The sequence below is a fragment of the Arachis hypogaea genome, chromosome 14 (genome assembly GCF_003086295.3).
Source record: "Arachis hypogaea cultivar Tifrunner chromosome 14, arahy.Tifrunner.gnm2.J5K5, whole genome shotgun sequence".
Taxonomy (NCBI): domain Eukaryota; kingdom Viridiplantae; phylum Streptophyta; class Magnoliopsida; order Fabales; family Fabaceae; genus Arachis; species Arachis hypogaea.
In genome coordinates, this window is record NC_092049.1 from 20,356,204 (window position 1) to 20,373,973 (window position 17,770).

A 17,770-nucleotide genomic window follows, 5' to 3' on the forward strand; every position below is an offset into this window, starting at 1 on the left:
CAAATATTTTATTTTTCTATAATTATAGTTTTTAATATTTCATTATTTTTGTCATGACAAAAGTAAAATATACCGAAACAAAAATATTTTTTGATGAATAAATATATAATTGAGCAACAAATATGTGACACGTAAAACGGGTCAAATTTAATTACTAATTTTCATTATTGAAGCTGGTCAAAAAGCATTTTTCAACCTTCACGTGTGAAAGAACACCATGGATGGACATTCCTATTGATGTAAGAAGAGTCGCGACAACCTCCATGATGAGCTGCATCTCCATAACCATCTGGTAACAATAGGCTTTTCTGTAAACAAGCTCCATTACAGACAGATACAGTGCAAACAACAAACATGCACCGATTGTGCAGAAGAATCTAACGAATTACTTGTTTCTTTTCATTTTTGTTCCATTTTTTATAATCCAGAATAGTTAAATATCAATTTAGTTAAATATTTTAAATTATCTAACTATTTTAACTAATAATTTTACATAAATACAATGCATGTGAGTTTCCACTTTCTAACAACAGAAAAATAAAAAAGTCCTTGAAATTCAATGAGCGAGAGAAGGGTTGACGATAGGAATCATCTCGTTCTCTTTGTCCTTGTCTATGGAAGAAGAAGATGAGCGGTGATGGTGGTGGCTGTTGTTGGTATAGAGGCCGTAAAGATAGGAGCAGAAGCCCCAGATGCAAATGGCAGTGGAGACAGCCTTGACAGCATTAAAGGAATCTTTGAAGACAAGCACTCCACCGACAACGTTCATGGACACCAACGCCGTCGTGCATATCCCTCCCGTGAGCGAGGACGTCATGTATATCATCCCCGCTGTTCCCATGAAGCACATTTGCCATGTCACCATGTTCCCGGTAACCGTCACCCAGTATATTCTTCCTCCTTTCTCAAACACCCTCTCGCTTTCCACCTGCACTAATCTTCAATAGTTATTAACAAGTAACAACAATTACATGCGTTTTTTAATTGGAGAGAGTATTTAGAAAAATATTAGAATACTATCAGAATTTATTATTTTCGATCATCAATTATTTATAAATATTTAAAAGTATATAAAATATATGGTTAGATTACTAAACTAAAAATATTAGATTATAAGAATTGAATTAACGATAAAATAATAACAAAAAAATACTAATAGTCTTTTATTATTTTTTGAAAAAATAATATTAATTTAATATTTAATTACTATAATGATATAATTTTATTAAATTTGTAATTAAATTTTTAATATTTTTTAATTAAATAAAAAAATTTAATTACAAAATTAAAAATATTCTAATAATTCAATTGAAAAAAAATATATACGTATAAAAATTTAATTAAAAATTTGATAAAATGAGAAAAATAAACTCAATAATAAACCTTAATTTAGGACACCATCTATACATGCTATGTCTGTATTAAATTTAAAAAATAAATATTGAAAGAAGAAGAAAGATACATAAATTATTTTTATTCTCTTTCATATATAATTGTATTTAGTATGCGTTTTGTCCGATAAAAAAACTTTGAAAAAATAACTGTAAATAAAAAGTTTATCTACATATTTGTGTTTGATAAAAATTTTATGGGTTTAATTTTTATACATAAACACCTTATTATGTATTGTTTTAAAAATTATGCTATGAAACTATTATTTTTAAAATAATTTAATTAAATGCATGCACATAAATTTAATTAGATAATGTGTAAAATCTTTTATTGTCTTAATAATATGTAAAATTTAAGTTCATATGGTAAAACAGATATTACTTTTTCGGTTTATAAATGACTAAGCAAATATATATATATATAAATTGTTTCTATCAAATATTTTATTTATCTACAAATATAGTTTTTAATATTTCTCTATTTTTGTCATGACAAAAGTAAAATATACGAAAACAAAAATATTTTTTGATGAATAAATATATATAATTGAGCAACAAATATTTGACACATAAAACAGTTTTATTATTTAGTCAAATTTAATTACTAATTTTTATTATTGAAGCTAGTCAAAAAGCATCTTTCCACCTTCATGTGTGAGAAACCACCGTCAATGGACATTCCTATTGATGCAAGAAGAGTGGCGGCAAGCTCCATGATGAGCTGCATCTCCATAACCATCTGGTAACAATAGACCCTTCTGTAAACAAGCTCCATTACAGGCAGGTAAAGTGCAAACAACAAACCTGCACCGATTGTGCAGAAGAATCCAATGAAGTACTTGTCTCTTTCCATTTTTGTTCCATTCTTCTCGTGACTAGAGTCCAAGCCCAATAGGATAGAGCTCAACGTCAATAGCACAACACAATTAAGGTTGGAGAATGTGAGTTTCTGCTTCACAATGATGATTGAGAGTACAAGATTGAAGACAAGTTGGGAAGAAAGCAACAGTGAAGAGGTTGAAACGGGTAAGAAGGAGTTACCCCATGAGAATAGGAGGTTGTTGATTCCAAGCATGAACCCTATTGAGATTGATAAAGCTACCATCTTTGTGGTGAAATCGGTAAAGGGTTTTCTTTTTGTGAGGTTTAGAAAATAAGGGAGGGTGATTGGGATCAAAAGAAGTGGGAACCCAGAAGATTGTACCCATGTTGAGACCCATCTGCTTGAACCTTTGTGGTTGAAATAGTATTTTGAAAGCAAGCTTGATGCGACTGAACCAGTAAATAAGCAAACATAATTGATCACTAAAAGAGGTATGTACCTCTTGTTGTTTCTCCTCCCAATTTGCATGATCTCCTCCTGCATTGTGATGTTATTGTCGTCCATTGTTGATGAAGGTAGATCTAGCTGTGTTGTTATTTCTTCTTGATCATCATCCATGGAGGATTCATCTTCAATAATGTCATTGTTGTTCTTGAGTGGCGGAGTGGCCATAACGTGGGATTATTGTTGTTGATAGCTAGTGATGAATTTAATTAGGTGTGAAGTGTTGGGACTTGTGAGGTGGTGAAGAGTTTTAATTTGATTTCCAGAGTGAAAGAAATATAGTGCTTTCTTGTTATTTTCTGTGGGATGGATTAAATTGTTGTAATGTTGAAATGGACATTACGATGAATTTGAAGGTTTTTCGGCTAAATATAAGTTTTGATTTGGTTGGTTGTCACCTTGTTTGAGAACCATGTGTATATCTGTGTGTCAAGTTGTTGTTTTTGCATCAAACTCTTACATGTGAAAGCGTTTATTTTGGCTAACCATGGGTTTAAAAATCCAACCTTGTGTCACCACTCACCACACACCACACAGCAGAGTTAATAGTGTAATTAATAAAATGTACTAATTAAGAAAATCATGGCTATCCTTTACAAATAAATATTTTTTAATATTATTATTAATATTTTTTGTTAGATTTTAATTTTTTATTAATTTCTATTTATTTTTTTTATTAATAGTATGGATATTTTTATTTAAATTTTTTTATATTTGTTTATGTATATTATTATATTTTTTAATAGAATTTTCAATATTTATTGTTCATATAAATTTTTTTAATAATTTTTATTAATACATATTTTTTATACAACCTTGTTTTTTTATTTAACTTTACATATTTTTTAGTTTTTACTATGTGTTCTTAAATTAGTATATATTTTATTTATTATTGTTAATTTTTATATTATAAAAAAGATATAATTAAATACAAAGAGAATTAAAAAAATACTAAAAAATTATAACCAAAAGAGTAGTAAATTTTAACATAAAAATTTAAATTCTTTTCAAAAGAAATTATAATCAAAGAATGTTAAAATAATATAATTTTAGATAATATAAATTTATGTCTTTTTTTTAGTAATTTTTTTTAAATGTAATTTTAAATAATATAATTTAAATAACATTTAAATATTTTAATTTATTTTAATACAAAAATTACTAAACATAAATTACATGATTCTTTAATAAAAAATAAATTTATAAAATTAATTTTATACAAATTCTCATTTACAAATTTTAATTCAAACACACGCTAAAAAATGCTTTATACATAGTAAAGATTTTGGTGAAATGAAAAACAAATATAATGAGAAATAATAGAAGCTCAACTCAAAGCAATTTAAAGTTATTTTATATTTTATATACTATCTTTAGGTAATGACATCTTATTTCAGCGAATGAAATTGTTGCCGGCAAATACTGGTTATGCCAGCGATCAATGATGCAGCAAGTAATGATGAATTATGACACCGATTAAATATGTTGACAAAATTTGATTATCACAGCAAGAATTGTTGCTGATCTAAGATGATCTTTACATGCGACTTAAGAAATTGTTACAAATTTTTTTTCAGCAATACTTTTTGACACAATATACCTTAGCATATCTTTGAATAAGTTTATTTGTCAGTTATAACATTTTTTAATAGTGAAAGATGTGGTTGGAAAAAATGTTATTTTTATGACTAAAAAATTTTGATATGAAAGTAAAATGAGTGATATACTTTAACATGATAATTTTTTGTATTTTTTTTAAATTGTGGGAGTACACAAATTAAAAAAATTAAAAAAAATTCAGAGTACACAAATCAGAGGGTCCGATTTGTGTTAAAAATTGAAAAAACTCAGAATACACAAATCGAACCATGAGAGTTGTTTGATTTTAAAATTTTGCTTAAGAAATCGCATGGTCTGACTTGTGGTTGGACAAATATAAATTTCGGAAGCTAGAAAACGGATCCTCCTCCGAGTTGTTTGTTGTTGTCAATTTTTTTATGAAATGGAATATCAAACGCAATTCGGACCGTCCGTTTACTGATGAAGAACTCGCATGGTCCGAGTTATGTTCCATTGACACCGCATGGCTGTGAAGCACCTGTATTTTCCATATCCGAGTCTAACACCACTTTTGCTTTCATATTCAAATTAAAAAGTGTATTTCTAGTCATGAATATTAATGAGTGGATAATTAAGACAAATAAAATCATTTTAGATTATTATCTCTCTAAATATGATAATAGTAATTTTATAACTATTTGAATATGCTAAATATATAAATACCTTTTATATAAAATTATAGTTATATATAGTCATGAGAAAAAAAAAAACTATTTCACGTAATCTGACATGATATTTTTGAAAATTTAAAAGGTATAATTATTTTATTATTCACTTATTAGTATATAAAAATAAAATAATTACATAAAATTTTAGTAGAATATACTAACTATATGTTTTTTTAATGATATTCTAACAATAGTATGTAATACACAGAGATATATATTATATATATAAAATAGATTTTGAAATATACACGCATATTTAGTACGTACACACTAGTATAATTTTTTATTTTAAAATGAAATTAAATTAAATTTTTAGATCTAACAAATAAAAAAACACAGTATAATTTAGAGCAAAATACGAAATTAAATCAAATGGAGGATGAAATTACACAATTTTACTAAAGTCAAAAACGTTATTTGGATCACCCAAAAGCACCTTTTTATGTAATTCGAATGAGACCCATTCGAATTAGAAAAACCAAGAGTAATTTAAATTAGACCAATTCGAAATAGTAAGGAAGTGTAATTCAAATTTGGCCAATTCAAATTATGCATGCATGTAGTTCTAGGGTAGTTTGAATAAGCTCGATTTGAATTATGCATTCATGTTGTGTTAGGGCAGTTCGAATCAGACTGATTCGAATTATGCATGGAAGAAATGAATAGTAATTCGAATAAGGCTGTTTCGAATTATATATATATAATTTGAAATTGACTGTTTCGATTATCAAGCCCCCGACGTGTATAAATATGGTGTGAACGTGAATTTCTCTCATTAGAGTGAAACACAATGGTTAGTGAGGAGAGTTTTTCAGTGTTGGTGCACTATAGAGGGTCGATTAAGAAAAAAATACATTCTGCCATTAAGTTTACTAATAAGGATCCCCTCAGTATTTTTCTAAAACCTACAACAAGCTTCGCTAAGTTTCTGAATTCTATAATACAGAAATTGGGGTTGCAAGGCGTGAAACGGATTGAGAAGTTATTCTATCACATTCCGATTTCAGTTTTGAGAGATGATGTGAAATACGATTCGTTTGTCATAGGGAGTGATGAGGATTTGGAGGTTCTGTTCCATTGTCGTCGGCAGCTCCCCGAGGTCAGGACACTTGAACTATTGGCAAAGCTTGTAGATGTGGTCTCTAGCTCAGGTGGTTCGAACCGGAATACCCAAACTTCAGCAACGGCAGCCTGCTCTAGTTTGAGACCTGTTGGTGCATCTTCATCCATACCTGTGATTGCACCTCAGGAAATGGTGGTTGCCTCCCCGTCCTTTGCAGTTGATCTCAATCACATTGGTGAAGGAGAAGTTGGTATTATTGATAGGACGCCAGTTTCATTACAGCATGGGGCACCGGATGGTATAGACGATGCATTGCCGGATGATGATGACGCTGATGATGTGGAGTCGGACATCATTGCCGATGATAGCGGTGATGACATAGTAATCCAGGTGGGACGGGCGGAGCGTCCACCTCAGGAACTCAGCAGTAGCCCCCGCACTTTTCATCTTTAGACTTGGATGCCATGAGACAGGAGGGGGTTCCTAGAGAACCTATTGGATTTGGTGCCAGAGATACTCAGGGTACCGGAGGTTTATTAGAGTTTTAGGTTAATCAGCAGTTTTAGGATAAAGTAGAGGCCGTGTTAAGCGTGAAGTCATATAGCATCCGGCGTGGGATAAAGTACAAAGTGGTGGAGTCCGATTATTGCAAGTACCTTGGGAAGTGTACCGAATTTGGCAACGCATGCACATGGTTGATTAGGATCAGTCTCTGCCAGCGTAGAGGTATTTGGGAGGTAAAAAGGTACAATGAACATCGTAATTGTCTGGCACGTCGATCTCAAGCGATCACAGGAATCTTGATTATCATATGATCTCGGCCTTTATACTGCTAATGGTTAGAGTTGGTGCAGCCATCTGTATCAAGGTACTGCTGAATGCGACAGAGGCACATTTCGGGTTTAGGCCGACTTATAGGAAGGTTTGGTTGGCTAAACAGAAGGCCGTGACACAGATTTACGGAGATTAGGATGAGTCATACAATGAGTTGTCGCGATGGGCCTTAGGTGTGCATATGATGATGCCTGGTAGTGTTGCAGTATTGAGGACAAGTCATGTGCGAGTGGGTAGGCATGTGGATGACTCGCAAGCCTATTTTCACCGGCTTTTTTGGACATTCCCACCGTGTATTGAGGTATTTCGGTATTGCAAGCCGTTGGCCAGTATCGACGGGACCTACCTGTACGGAGAATACGGGGTACGTTGCTAGTTGCGATTGCACGAGACAGGAACTCCAACATCCTGACTATTGCATTTGCACTCGTGGAGGGTGAGAATGCTGAGTCCTGGTTGTTTTTCTTATCCCACCTCTGCCAGTATGTGACTCCGCAGCAGGGTATTCTGGTGATATCAAATCGGCACAACAGTATCAAGGCGGCACTTGAGGCTCCCGATGGAAGTTGGCTACCACCTACTGCATACTGTGCATATGTATTCAACATGTGGCTGCAAATTTTGCCCTGACTTTTAAGGGCAAGGATGCACAGAAGCTTCTGGTAAATGCGGCGTACGCCAAGACTGAGATTGAATTTGATTACTGGTTTGATATTCTACGAACCGAAGACCCTGCCATGTGTGACTGGGATAACAAGATTGAGTATGCGATGTGGAGTCAGCATCAGAATGAGGGTAGGAGATTCAGACATATGACGATGAATATCTCTGAGTGTGTGAATTCCATACTGAAAGGAGTCAGGAACCTTCCGGTTTGTTGACTGGTGAAGTTCACGTATGGAAGGTTGGCCGAGCTATTAGTCATTATAATGTGAATCTTATTTGATATAATAATATGTTTTTCTTTTTTATTTACCAAAGACAATTATTTTATTCCAACAATGAGAAGAATACAAACTGTCCAAAATTCAGGACGAAAATAACAAAGAAAGTGGGTGTATCCCAATAAAATCAACTAAGTGATGAATAATTAGACATAAACTTGCTTAAGGAAAAGGAAAGTGCTGAGAAGTTAGGATTGTGAGGTTATGCTATTTTATCTAGAAGAGTAGAATATATTCGGAGATGCCTTCAAGCTTTCCTTTGTTGTCACCTTCTTTCTCTCAAACACCTAAAGATTTCTAGCAATTCAATTCTACCAGCAGATAATAGCCGTGAAGCTGAGCTTGTCCTCTTTGTCGCTCTGTTTCCCAATGTTTACCATTAATCTCGGCCACCGTTGATGGAAGTGACTGTATGGTTGAGAAGGGAGGAATCTGGGCAAAAAGCTTTCTCCCAAACGCTTCTCGTCTCCGCGCAAGTAAAAAGACAATGATTAATTGATTCATGGTCATTGTAGCAACAAGTACATTCTGGGCTTGAAAAAGCAAACCTGGCATTGAGGTTCAGCATCACTGGGAGAGCTTAATGGCATGCCTTCTAAAGGAACAACTGGATTTTTAGAGGGATTGCAAGTTTCCAGAGTTGAGTCCAGAGATGGGGGTTCTGCATTATGTTTGGGCAATGGTCAATTGCAAACATGGTAGAATTGGTAAGCAAAGTTACAGCCTGATGCGACATCATAGTTGTTTGTCTTGTTGAGACACCATTGCAATTTATCTTCTTCACTTAAAGGTTTAATTGCAAGGATTCTACTTGCTATTTCTAGGGAAAAACACTCTGAATCAGGGTCTAGTTCCATGACCCTGGGTTGAGCATGAAGTCCTTCACCAAGAAAATTGAGTTACATTGCGGTTGGGTAGCTTGATTCCAATTATTGCAAAAAGGAAAAGGAGGTGGTAGCCAGTGATCCCCAAAAATTTTAATGCCGCTACCAGATCCTACTTTCTAATTCAAGCCTTTCTCTACAACTCTGTGTCCTTTTAGGATACTGCGCCAGTCTTATAAAGGTAAGCTTCCAACCTTTGCAGTTAATGCATTTCTATATCTGAAATATTTACCTTTTAACATTCTACTTAGTAGAGAATTAGGTTACGTAACTAATCTCTAAAATTATTTTTGTAATAGAGTTAGGTTCTGAGCACACGTAAATCTTTTACCTCAAGACCACCTTCTTTTTAACTCCGTATCATCTTATTCCAGCTCACCCAAACTATGTCTCTCTGTTCTCTTTCGTCCCTACTAAAATTAGAAGAATATACTATAAATTTCTGATAATAGAGTGTCCAAAAATCGAAAACAAAAAAGTGTATAAATTATCCCTTTCTAACTCACTTAAATTATTCTCCTTTATAATCAAACCAAATCCTAATTACAATCAAACGCACGTTTACACTAACCACCTGATGATAGTTGATTATGTGATATACAGGCAGCTCTTATTCATAATAATTAAACATATCACATTTCATGAAATTCGTATATCAATAATTAAACAACTTAATAGGTAGTTAGTATCTACTTGTATATTTTTATTAAAAATTACTGTGTTATACCAAAATAAAATATTATGATGAAACAAAAAATGGCTTTTAAGTTTTTTAAAAATTCTAAACAATTTATTTATGCGGCGAAATATCTCAATTCGATCAATGGTGTTATTATGAGATATTTAAATTAATAAGGTTATTATATATATTAATATAAATTATAAAATTGAATACATATTTAAATTAATACTATAATATATCCTTATAAATATTTTATAACATCAATTAATTATATTCATGTGACTTTTAAATTAATTAAAGAAAGAGTTAATATTTTTAAAATTTAAATTTAGCATTTCATACATATTAACATTTTTTATGACAAAATTGTTAATAATTAGAATATTGTGTAAAAGAGGGGAAAAACATTGTCATAAAGAGAAAAAAAAACGGTCAGTCTAAAATGATGATATAAGAATAGTTATATATTTAATATGTCATCCATACAAAATATTAAGATCCATTTCTTTTGTATTTTTATTTATTTATTTATTTTTAATATTTTTTAGGTTTAATTAGTTTGTCGGTTTTTATAATTTCACTGAATTTTTAATTAGGTTCCTATATTTTTTTTGGATTGAGTCTTTATATCATATCAGATTTTGTAATTAAGTTCTTACTGTGACAAAAATATTAAAATTAAAAAAATATTTCGTTAAACAAAATGAATATACCTAATACTTGACTGAATATTCGTATAGTTTAACTGAATATTTATTAATTTTAACATTTTTATCATGGTAGAAATTTAATTATAAAATTTGATATAGTGTAGAGATTCAATTAAAAAAAAATAATATAGGAATCTAATTGAAATTTCAGTAAAACTATAGAGATTGACGGAATAATTAGATCTATTTTTATTTTAAAATCTTATAAAGAAAAATAAAAATTAAAATAAAAAATAGAAATATAAACTAAATAAATTCTAAATTTTTAAAATAATTTCATAATAATTTTATTTTATTTTTTTTAAATCAGAAAGACATGAGCAATCGGAGAGTACCTGGTCAATGTGAATATGAGATCTAATGAAGCAACTGGCTTACCCCAATGCTCATTTAAATTTATCTTTACATACTTGAAGAATAGATGTTTTTTTTTTTTTTTTGCAACTGAAGGAATAAAATATAATTTTTTATTATTAATTTTATAAGTAAAATTAAAAAATATAAAAATGTTAAAAAATAAAAAAAAATATTTTATTCTCTTAATTATTAAAAACAAATTGAAAAGATCCATTTCATCCAACAACATAATAAACTTGGTTCAGATTTCTAATAATGATAAGTGATAGGGATTTAACCATTTAGGTATGAGATACTAATTAAGAGATACACAAGATATCTGTAGTAGAATTTTTTTTGAAAAAAATCAATAAATATATGAGAAACAACACTGTTTATAGAAAAGTGTAACATACAATGCTTGGTGAATTCATTACTTATTATGAATATGAACAGGTAAATTCAGTGGCCATATATTACATTGGACCACATCTACAAATGTCAACACTGATTGTATCGAAAATACTATTGAGATGAACATGAACTAGTTAGCTAGTGCGACAGATTTTTTTTAAAATAAAATTATTATTTTTTTAAATTTTATTTTTTAATTTTAATTTTTTAAATACGATTTTTTTGCTTAAGACAAATTTGTCGCACCTTGACAAACTCTATAATTTATATAGAGTTCTCCTAACTCTTCCTAAACTCCACCCAAATTTTCGGATATCCAAATTTTTAATCTATTATCATAGTCTCCAAACAGTTTATAAGTCTCCAAACAGTATATAAGAGTACATTACTTTTTCGCCTTCTTTAATATCGCCGGCATCAATGACAACTATTATCATCGTCTCCAAAAACACAGATATACAGGAATAAGCCATATTTAACAAAAAAATTTTTTAATTATAAATTAAAAAAATACGACGTATTTCTGTGTACTCCTGTGCATTTTGAAGACGATGACAATGCTTGTCATTGTTAATTTCTTAACTATTTTTTTCTCATCCAATCTTATATTTATGAAGAAGAATATTAAAGTTCATCGCTGACTAATTTATTCTAAATGCCAAAAACATTTATTTAAAAAATTAAAGTTAAAAAATTTAATTTAAAAAAATAATAAATTTTTTAGTTTATTTCTATGAAATTTTTCTAGTGTGGCACACCAATTTAATTTGTGCGCATAAATAACTTTCTTTCCTTAGAAGAAGAACTTCTTCTGTTTGTATACTGATTTGTAAGCTCTCGGAAAAATATTTTTAGAAAATTATAGTAATTTATTTTAGTAAAATATAGTAAAAAATTGTTTCTAATAAATAGAAACCACAAAAAAGGGTTATGTGTCAGTGAACAAAATAAAGAGAAATACTAAAAAATTATAAAAATTTATTATTTTTATTATTATTTAATTATTAATTTAATTTTTTTAATATAATTTATTTAGTCTAATAATTTAATTATATATTTTATTTTATATTTTTAAATATTATTAATAAATAATTAATAATAAAAAATAATAAATTTTAATAATTTTTTAGTATTTCTAAAATAAATAATAGTTCAATCCAAAATTAAAATTGGTCAAGGTGATTGGTGGTAGATCATATATTAACAATTTAATCAAAGTGTCAAAATCGAGTAATTAATTAAAGCGACAAATAAAAAGGTCCTCGTTGAAAAAATAATTTATTCTCTTTACTTGAGAGTATTATAAAAGTTCTTGATTTTAGTATCCGTAATTTATTAGTTCTATCACTAAAAAATAGAGTTTTCTCATTTTACATACGTCCTCTTTAAAATATTTATACTTTTAATTTAATAGATGTAAATATAAAATTATATTCAAATATATCGAGCTATATATATAAATATCAAAAATTGGAAGTGATATATATTTAAAAAAAAAATAATGATACTTATGATAACTGAAAAGTAATATATTTAAATTTTAATATTATTAGAAGATGAAAAAAAAAAAAGTAATTTATTACTTATTAGTAGTAGCAAAAATAATTCTTGTCCAAGATTCCGTACTAAAACTCAATGCAAGAAAAGTGAAAAGTACCACATGTAGGTTTTTTTACCTAAATGCACATGTAAAATGTTTTAATTCTCAAAATGCGCATGATTTAAAATTTTTCTGAAAATACGCACTTTCATTTCTTGGTCGGCGTCTGCGAAATGGAATTCAACTCCATTTCATCCTAGGTGTCCACAAAATGGACAAACCATATCAGGTTTAGCTCCCACGAAATGGGTTGCCCAATTTCTTGGTGGTAGCAGCGAATTGAGAGGAGGCGCAAAATGGGGACACTACGGAGATGAGTTGCCCAATTCCATTTAACTCTCTCACTACTCCCCTTGTTTCAGTACTAAAGTTAGGTCAGTTGTGGATTTGCCCCTCCTTTTATTTATTAGCAAAACTTTGACTAATCTAGCTTCGTGTGTGTTTGGCAAACGTGAGTTTGCATAAAATTGATTTTACAAAATTGATTTTGATAAAAAATAAGTTTGAGATAACGTGATTTATGTTTGATAATATTTGTATCAAAATTGATTATAGCAAAATAAATGTTGTTTAGATTATACTACTCAAAATCTTAGATGAAAAATTACTAAAAGAGACATCAATTTAAATTATTTTTTTATATACATGCAAAAACAGAACCTAACAAAAATAATATAAAAAATATTTATTATATAAATAAATAAATACAATAAAAAAATATAAAAGAGATTACTATAAATTTTATAATGTTAAACAAAAATTTTTTTTTATAATTTTTCTAATATTACCCCGTACTCTTTAATTTAGTATTATTTTGGACTATAAATTTTCATTATTTATGGCTATATTGTTACTTATAATTAATTTTTTATTTATTTTATCCTTTTTTATAGAATCATAGTTTATATTATACAAAATTTTGATAATAAACGTAGTATATAATAACTATAATTACAAATTTTACAAAGTCAAAATAAAAAATAAAAAAATTAATATAAAACAAAGATAGAGTATATCAAAGAATAGAAAAAAAATCATATAGATAAAAAATAATAAAAATTTCATAAAACCATCAACATATATGGTATGAACAAAAAAATACAATAAAAACTAAATAAAATAAATAACAAAATAAAAAAATTTCATACACAACATAAATATAATATAGTAAAAGATAGAAAAAAAAGAATTCATATAAACAAAAAAATAATAAAAAAATTATAAAAGCAAATATATATATGTCAAACAAAAAGAAAAAAAAAAAGGATTGAAATAGAGCATATAACAAGTGGAAAAAGAGAATAGATAAGCATTGAGAAAAACTGAAAATTGATGCACCGAAACAAATTTGAAAAGCAGAATAAGTTTGTTATCAATGGAGTGTCCAACTCACTTCGACAGTGCTCCCATTTCGCGCCTGGCGCTTCTGAGTTGTTCCTCCCAATTTGCTGCTGCCACCAACGAAATGGACAACCCATTTCGTGGGAGCTAAACTTGATATGGTTTGCCCATTTCGTGGGCACCTAGAGTGAAATGGAGTTGAATTCCATTTCGCAGACACCGGCCAAGAAATGAAAGTACGTATTTTCAAAAAAATTTCAAACCATACGCATCTTGAGAATTAAAACATTTTATATGCGCATTTAGGTAAAAAAGCCCCACATGCATGATGTGAAATGTGTTTAGATAAGAGCACTACAAAAAATATGGATTTTGCCACATTTTTTAAGCATATAAAAAAGTGAGAAAAAGCATACTCACAGTTTCCAGCCATATTTTTTCAGTTATGGCCACTCCTATCAGTGAATCACATCTGTGACCGTAGTTGTTGCTCTAACGACACATTTTTATTAAGCTATGACAATACTTATTTTGTTGCTACGCTATTATCTATTGTCACGCTTTAAAAGCGTAGCTGTATATATAACCTTGTAGCCACGTTTTTGTAAGCATACTTAGTAATTTACGGCTACACTTTTGAAGCGTACCTAGTGAATTCTTTCGTCACTCTTTTAGAGGTGGCTTGTCAGCTAGAATCTTTTGCCATGCATTCAAAGCGTGGCTTATTCTTTTGTCAAATTAAAAAAAAAACAAAAGAAAAAGATAAAAAAGTTTAAAAAGAATTAATTTTTTATTGATTTACATGAATTATTTACATGCTATAATTATAATCGATGAAATATTTTAAAAAATAACTCCTTAAATTTCCAAAAATTATTTTTTAAAAAAATTACAATTCAATAATAAAATTAATAATTTAATTCCTAAATAAATTTTATAATTCCATGTTCAGTGATTTCATGACATTTGAAATTTCTTTTGATTTACATTTTGCCACTTTTTTAGCCTGTTAACATAGCAAAATAAAAAGATCATCGGACATGTTAACATTCAACTATTCAATGCATTTGGGATGGTGAAAAGAAATAGATAATTATTCTTATAGTTAATAAATGACCAGTGGACAGAAAAGAATGAAAAAACCACCGAAAGTAAGGACATTTTTAGTATGTATTAGTATAATAGCTATGAAAAATAGGAATGACATTGCTTTCAAATCTGACAGCAATAATAAGAAAACGGGTGTAGTTCTACCTCTGACGATTCTCTTCAAGCGCGCGAGGACGACTTACTCCTCGGGTTGGGTGTTAGGCGCGCGACAAAAATTCTGTGGTGACCTTGAGAGCAGGAAGGGGAGGAGCGTGGTGGTTAGAGGGGAGGAGGGTGGCAGACAGCGGTGCGCGGAGAGGTGGGGGAGAATATGAAATTTGGGTTTGAATTTTGAGGGGAGAGAATATGATCTAGAAGAGAGGGAGTGACAACAAATTAAAGGGTTAGGAATTTAGGGTTTCTGAAAATTAATATATGGGTAAACTACTAAAAGCGCACCCGAATCATTTTGTCGCTGACAAAAATGTCCTCAAATAATTTAAAAAAGTGACAAAATGTCCAAAAAGAATATTATTATTTTCTTGTAAGTGGCAAACGACTTGTGTATTTGACAAATTGCTTATGTATTTGATCTAAAATTTTATAGAAATATTTACATAACTATTTAAAAAATATACACAAAAAAGCGGATAAAACTTTGATCTCTATATTTTTTATTTTTTAAAAGTAGTATTGGTTGTTGATAAAAAAATTATAAAAAAATATATACTTAGCAAAAAATTATCAAATTTTGAGGATAAAAATATCATACTTGCAAAAAATACATCAAAATTCAATCTCTAAAATATTTTTTATAATACATATTTAATATTGGACTTTTGTCGTATTTTTAAATTATTTGAGAATATTTTTGTCGATAACAAAATTTAAGTGCATTTTTGTCAAGAATAAAATTATTCAAGTGCTTTTTTAATGGTTTTCATTTAATATATATAATAGGATTTGAAATTTTTTGCCACTTTTTTTTGGGTATTCGAATAGTCAGAGGAAATGGCACATTTTTAAAAAGTCATCAAAACAAAAAAATAGTTACACTTTAAAAACATGTCAATTTCTATATATAAGCACGTTTTACAAGTATAACGTGAAAAATGTGGCCAAAAATCTAATCAATCGTCACCATTTATAAAAGCATGGTTATTAACCTCATTTGGGCACGCTGAAAAATTTTAAATTTTTTATTTTAATGAACGTGCAACAAAGGTATAAAAACTCAATTTTGTATTTTTTTTATTAAAATCTTTTAACCGATAACTTTAACTTATATCTTAGAACGTTAACATATGTTAGCTTAATCTATGTAAAATATCATAAATATTTTAGAACATCTTATAATTTGTACTTTAGAAATTTTTTTGGGCTTAGAATATCCTTGATAATCAGATAATGTTAAAAAAATATTTAGTTTTTTTTGGGATGTCTTTGATTTTTTTCTTATTACGGTCGAGTTGTTTTGAACAATAAAAAAATTGTAAAATATCATAAAGCTTAACTCTGATCCTATGTTTGGGGTTTAGGAGATTAAATATATTTTTTTTCGCAAAATTATTATGTGCATATAAAAACTAATTATTATGTATTTTATATTAGTAATTAATCATTTGATATCTACATAATATAGTTTTTTTTAATGTATTATTTAATTTAATTTGTATTTTAAAAGTCCTGATTATTACATTTTTTTATTTTCACAGTATTTTCAAATCAATTGGCTAAATATTAATTTATCGCAAATCAAAGTTCTATCTAAAAGTTTGTTATTGCCGAATAAATTATTATATGCACAAAACGAAATTCGAACTTTTAACACTAATTTAAACAAACAAGTGAACAAAATTATTTATTTGTATAAAAAACTATACAAAAAGTTCAAGAAACAATTATTATAACGAAAAAAGCTCAAGGACTAACAGAATTCAGTATTTTTGATCAGTACTTTTAGCTATTATTCTAATTCTTTTAATCAAATAATCTAATAACATAATTTTAGTCCACATTTTTAAGTATTACTGGCGAAAAACAATAATAATTGATCTACCGGTTTCTAGTATTCCTATATTATAATTACTCAAAATGTGTATTATTAAATATGAATCAATTGTCAAAATAGTCCTAAAAATATTATGTATTCGTTAATTTTGTTAGAGATATATATAATTATTCATGTGACTTCTATTAGCTAGATTAACCTTTTGAAGAAAATAATTTTACAATATGGTATTAGAACTTTTATATCCGAAAAAAATTATAAGTTTAATTTTTGTTGATTCTAAAAGAAATAATTTTAGTATAAGACCAATAAAAAAATAAATTCCATACAAAAAATTTATGCAAATCCAAAAGTCCCTCTTGTATGAGAACATGTGTTAAAGATATATAATAATTTATTTGTCTTCTTTTATCTGCTTAAACTATTGAAAATGAGTGATTTCATTATAAATTTAATATTAAAAATATGATACATTCTTAAATAGTTGGTCTTGAAAGATAAATGGATTAATTTAATCAGTGTGAGACCTATACAGTACGAACACATCACTGAATTGTCATGTTGGTGTATCGGATACAATGCACAATGATACTCGTTTGACACGCGTGATTCTCGTATTCACAAGTGTCATATCCCAAAAAAAAAAAAAGCCAGACACGACCCAAAAATGAACTTCCCTGATTTTACAAAAGTAAAATTCTTTCATACAAAGTAAAAACCTTAACTTTTTCCCTTCCAACCAGACCTAGCGTCCCAGCCTCTGTGGCTCTCTACCCACTGCATATCCTCTCCTTGTTACTACCACTACCTCCGATCATTGCTGCCATACAAGTGTTCCTCCCTCATTCCTGTCACT

The 17,770-nt window shown here is 28.9% G+C and overlaps 1 protein-coding gene across 1 annotated transcript; it reads right to left on the reverse strand.

The window, feature by feature from the left end:
- Window positions 1-373: 373 nt before the first annotated feature.
- LOC112741779 (probable purine permease 4) lies at window positions 374-3,215 on the reverse strand. The gene is made up of 2 exons (XM_025790879.3): window positions 2,038-3,215; window positions 374-928 (listed from the first exon to the last, which is right to left on the reverse strand). The coding sequence occupies exons 1-2, from the start codon at window positions 2,884-2,886 to the stop codon at window positions 557-559; spliced, it is 1,221 nt and encodes a 406-aa protein (XP_025646664.1). The 5' UTR covers window positions 2,887-3,215; the 3' UTR covers window positions 374-556.
- Between the last annotated feature and the right edge of the window lie 14,555 nt (window positions 3,216-17,770).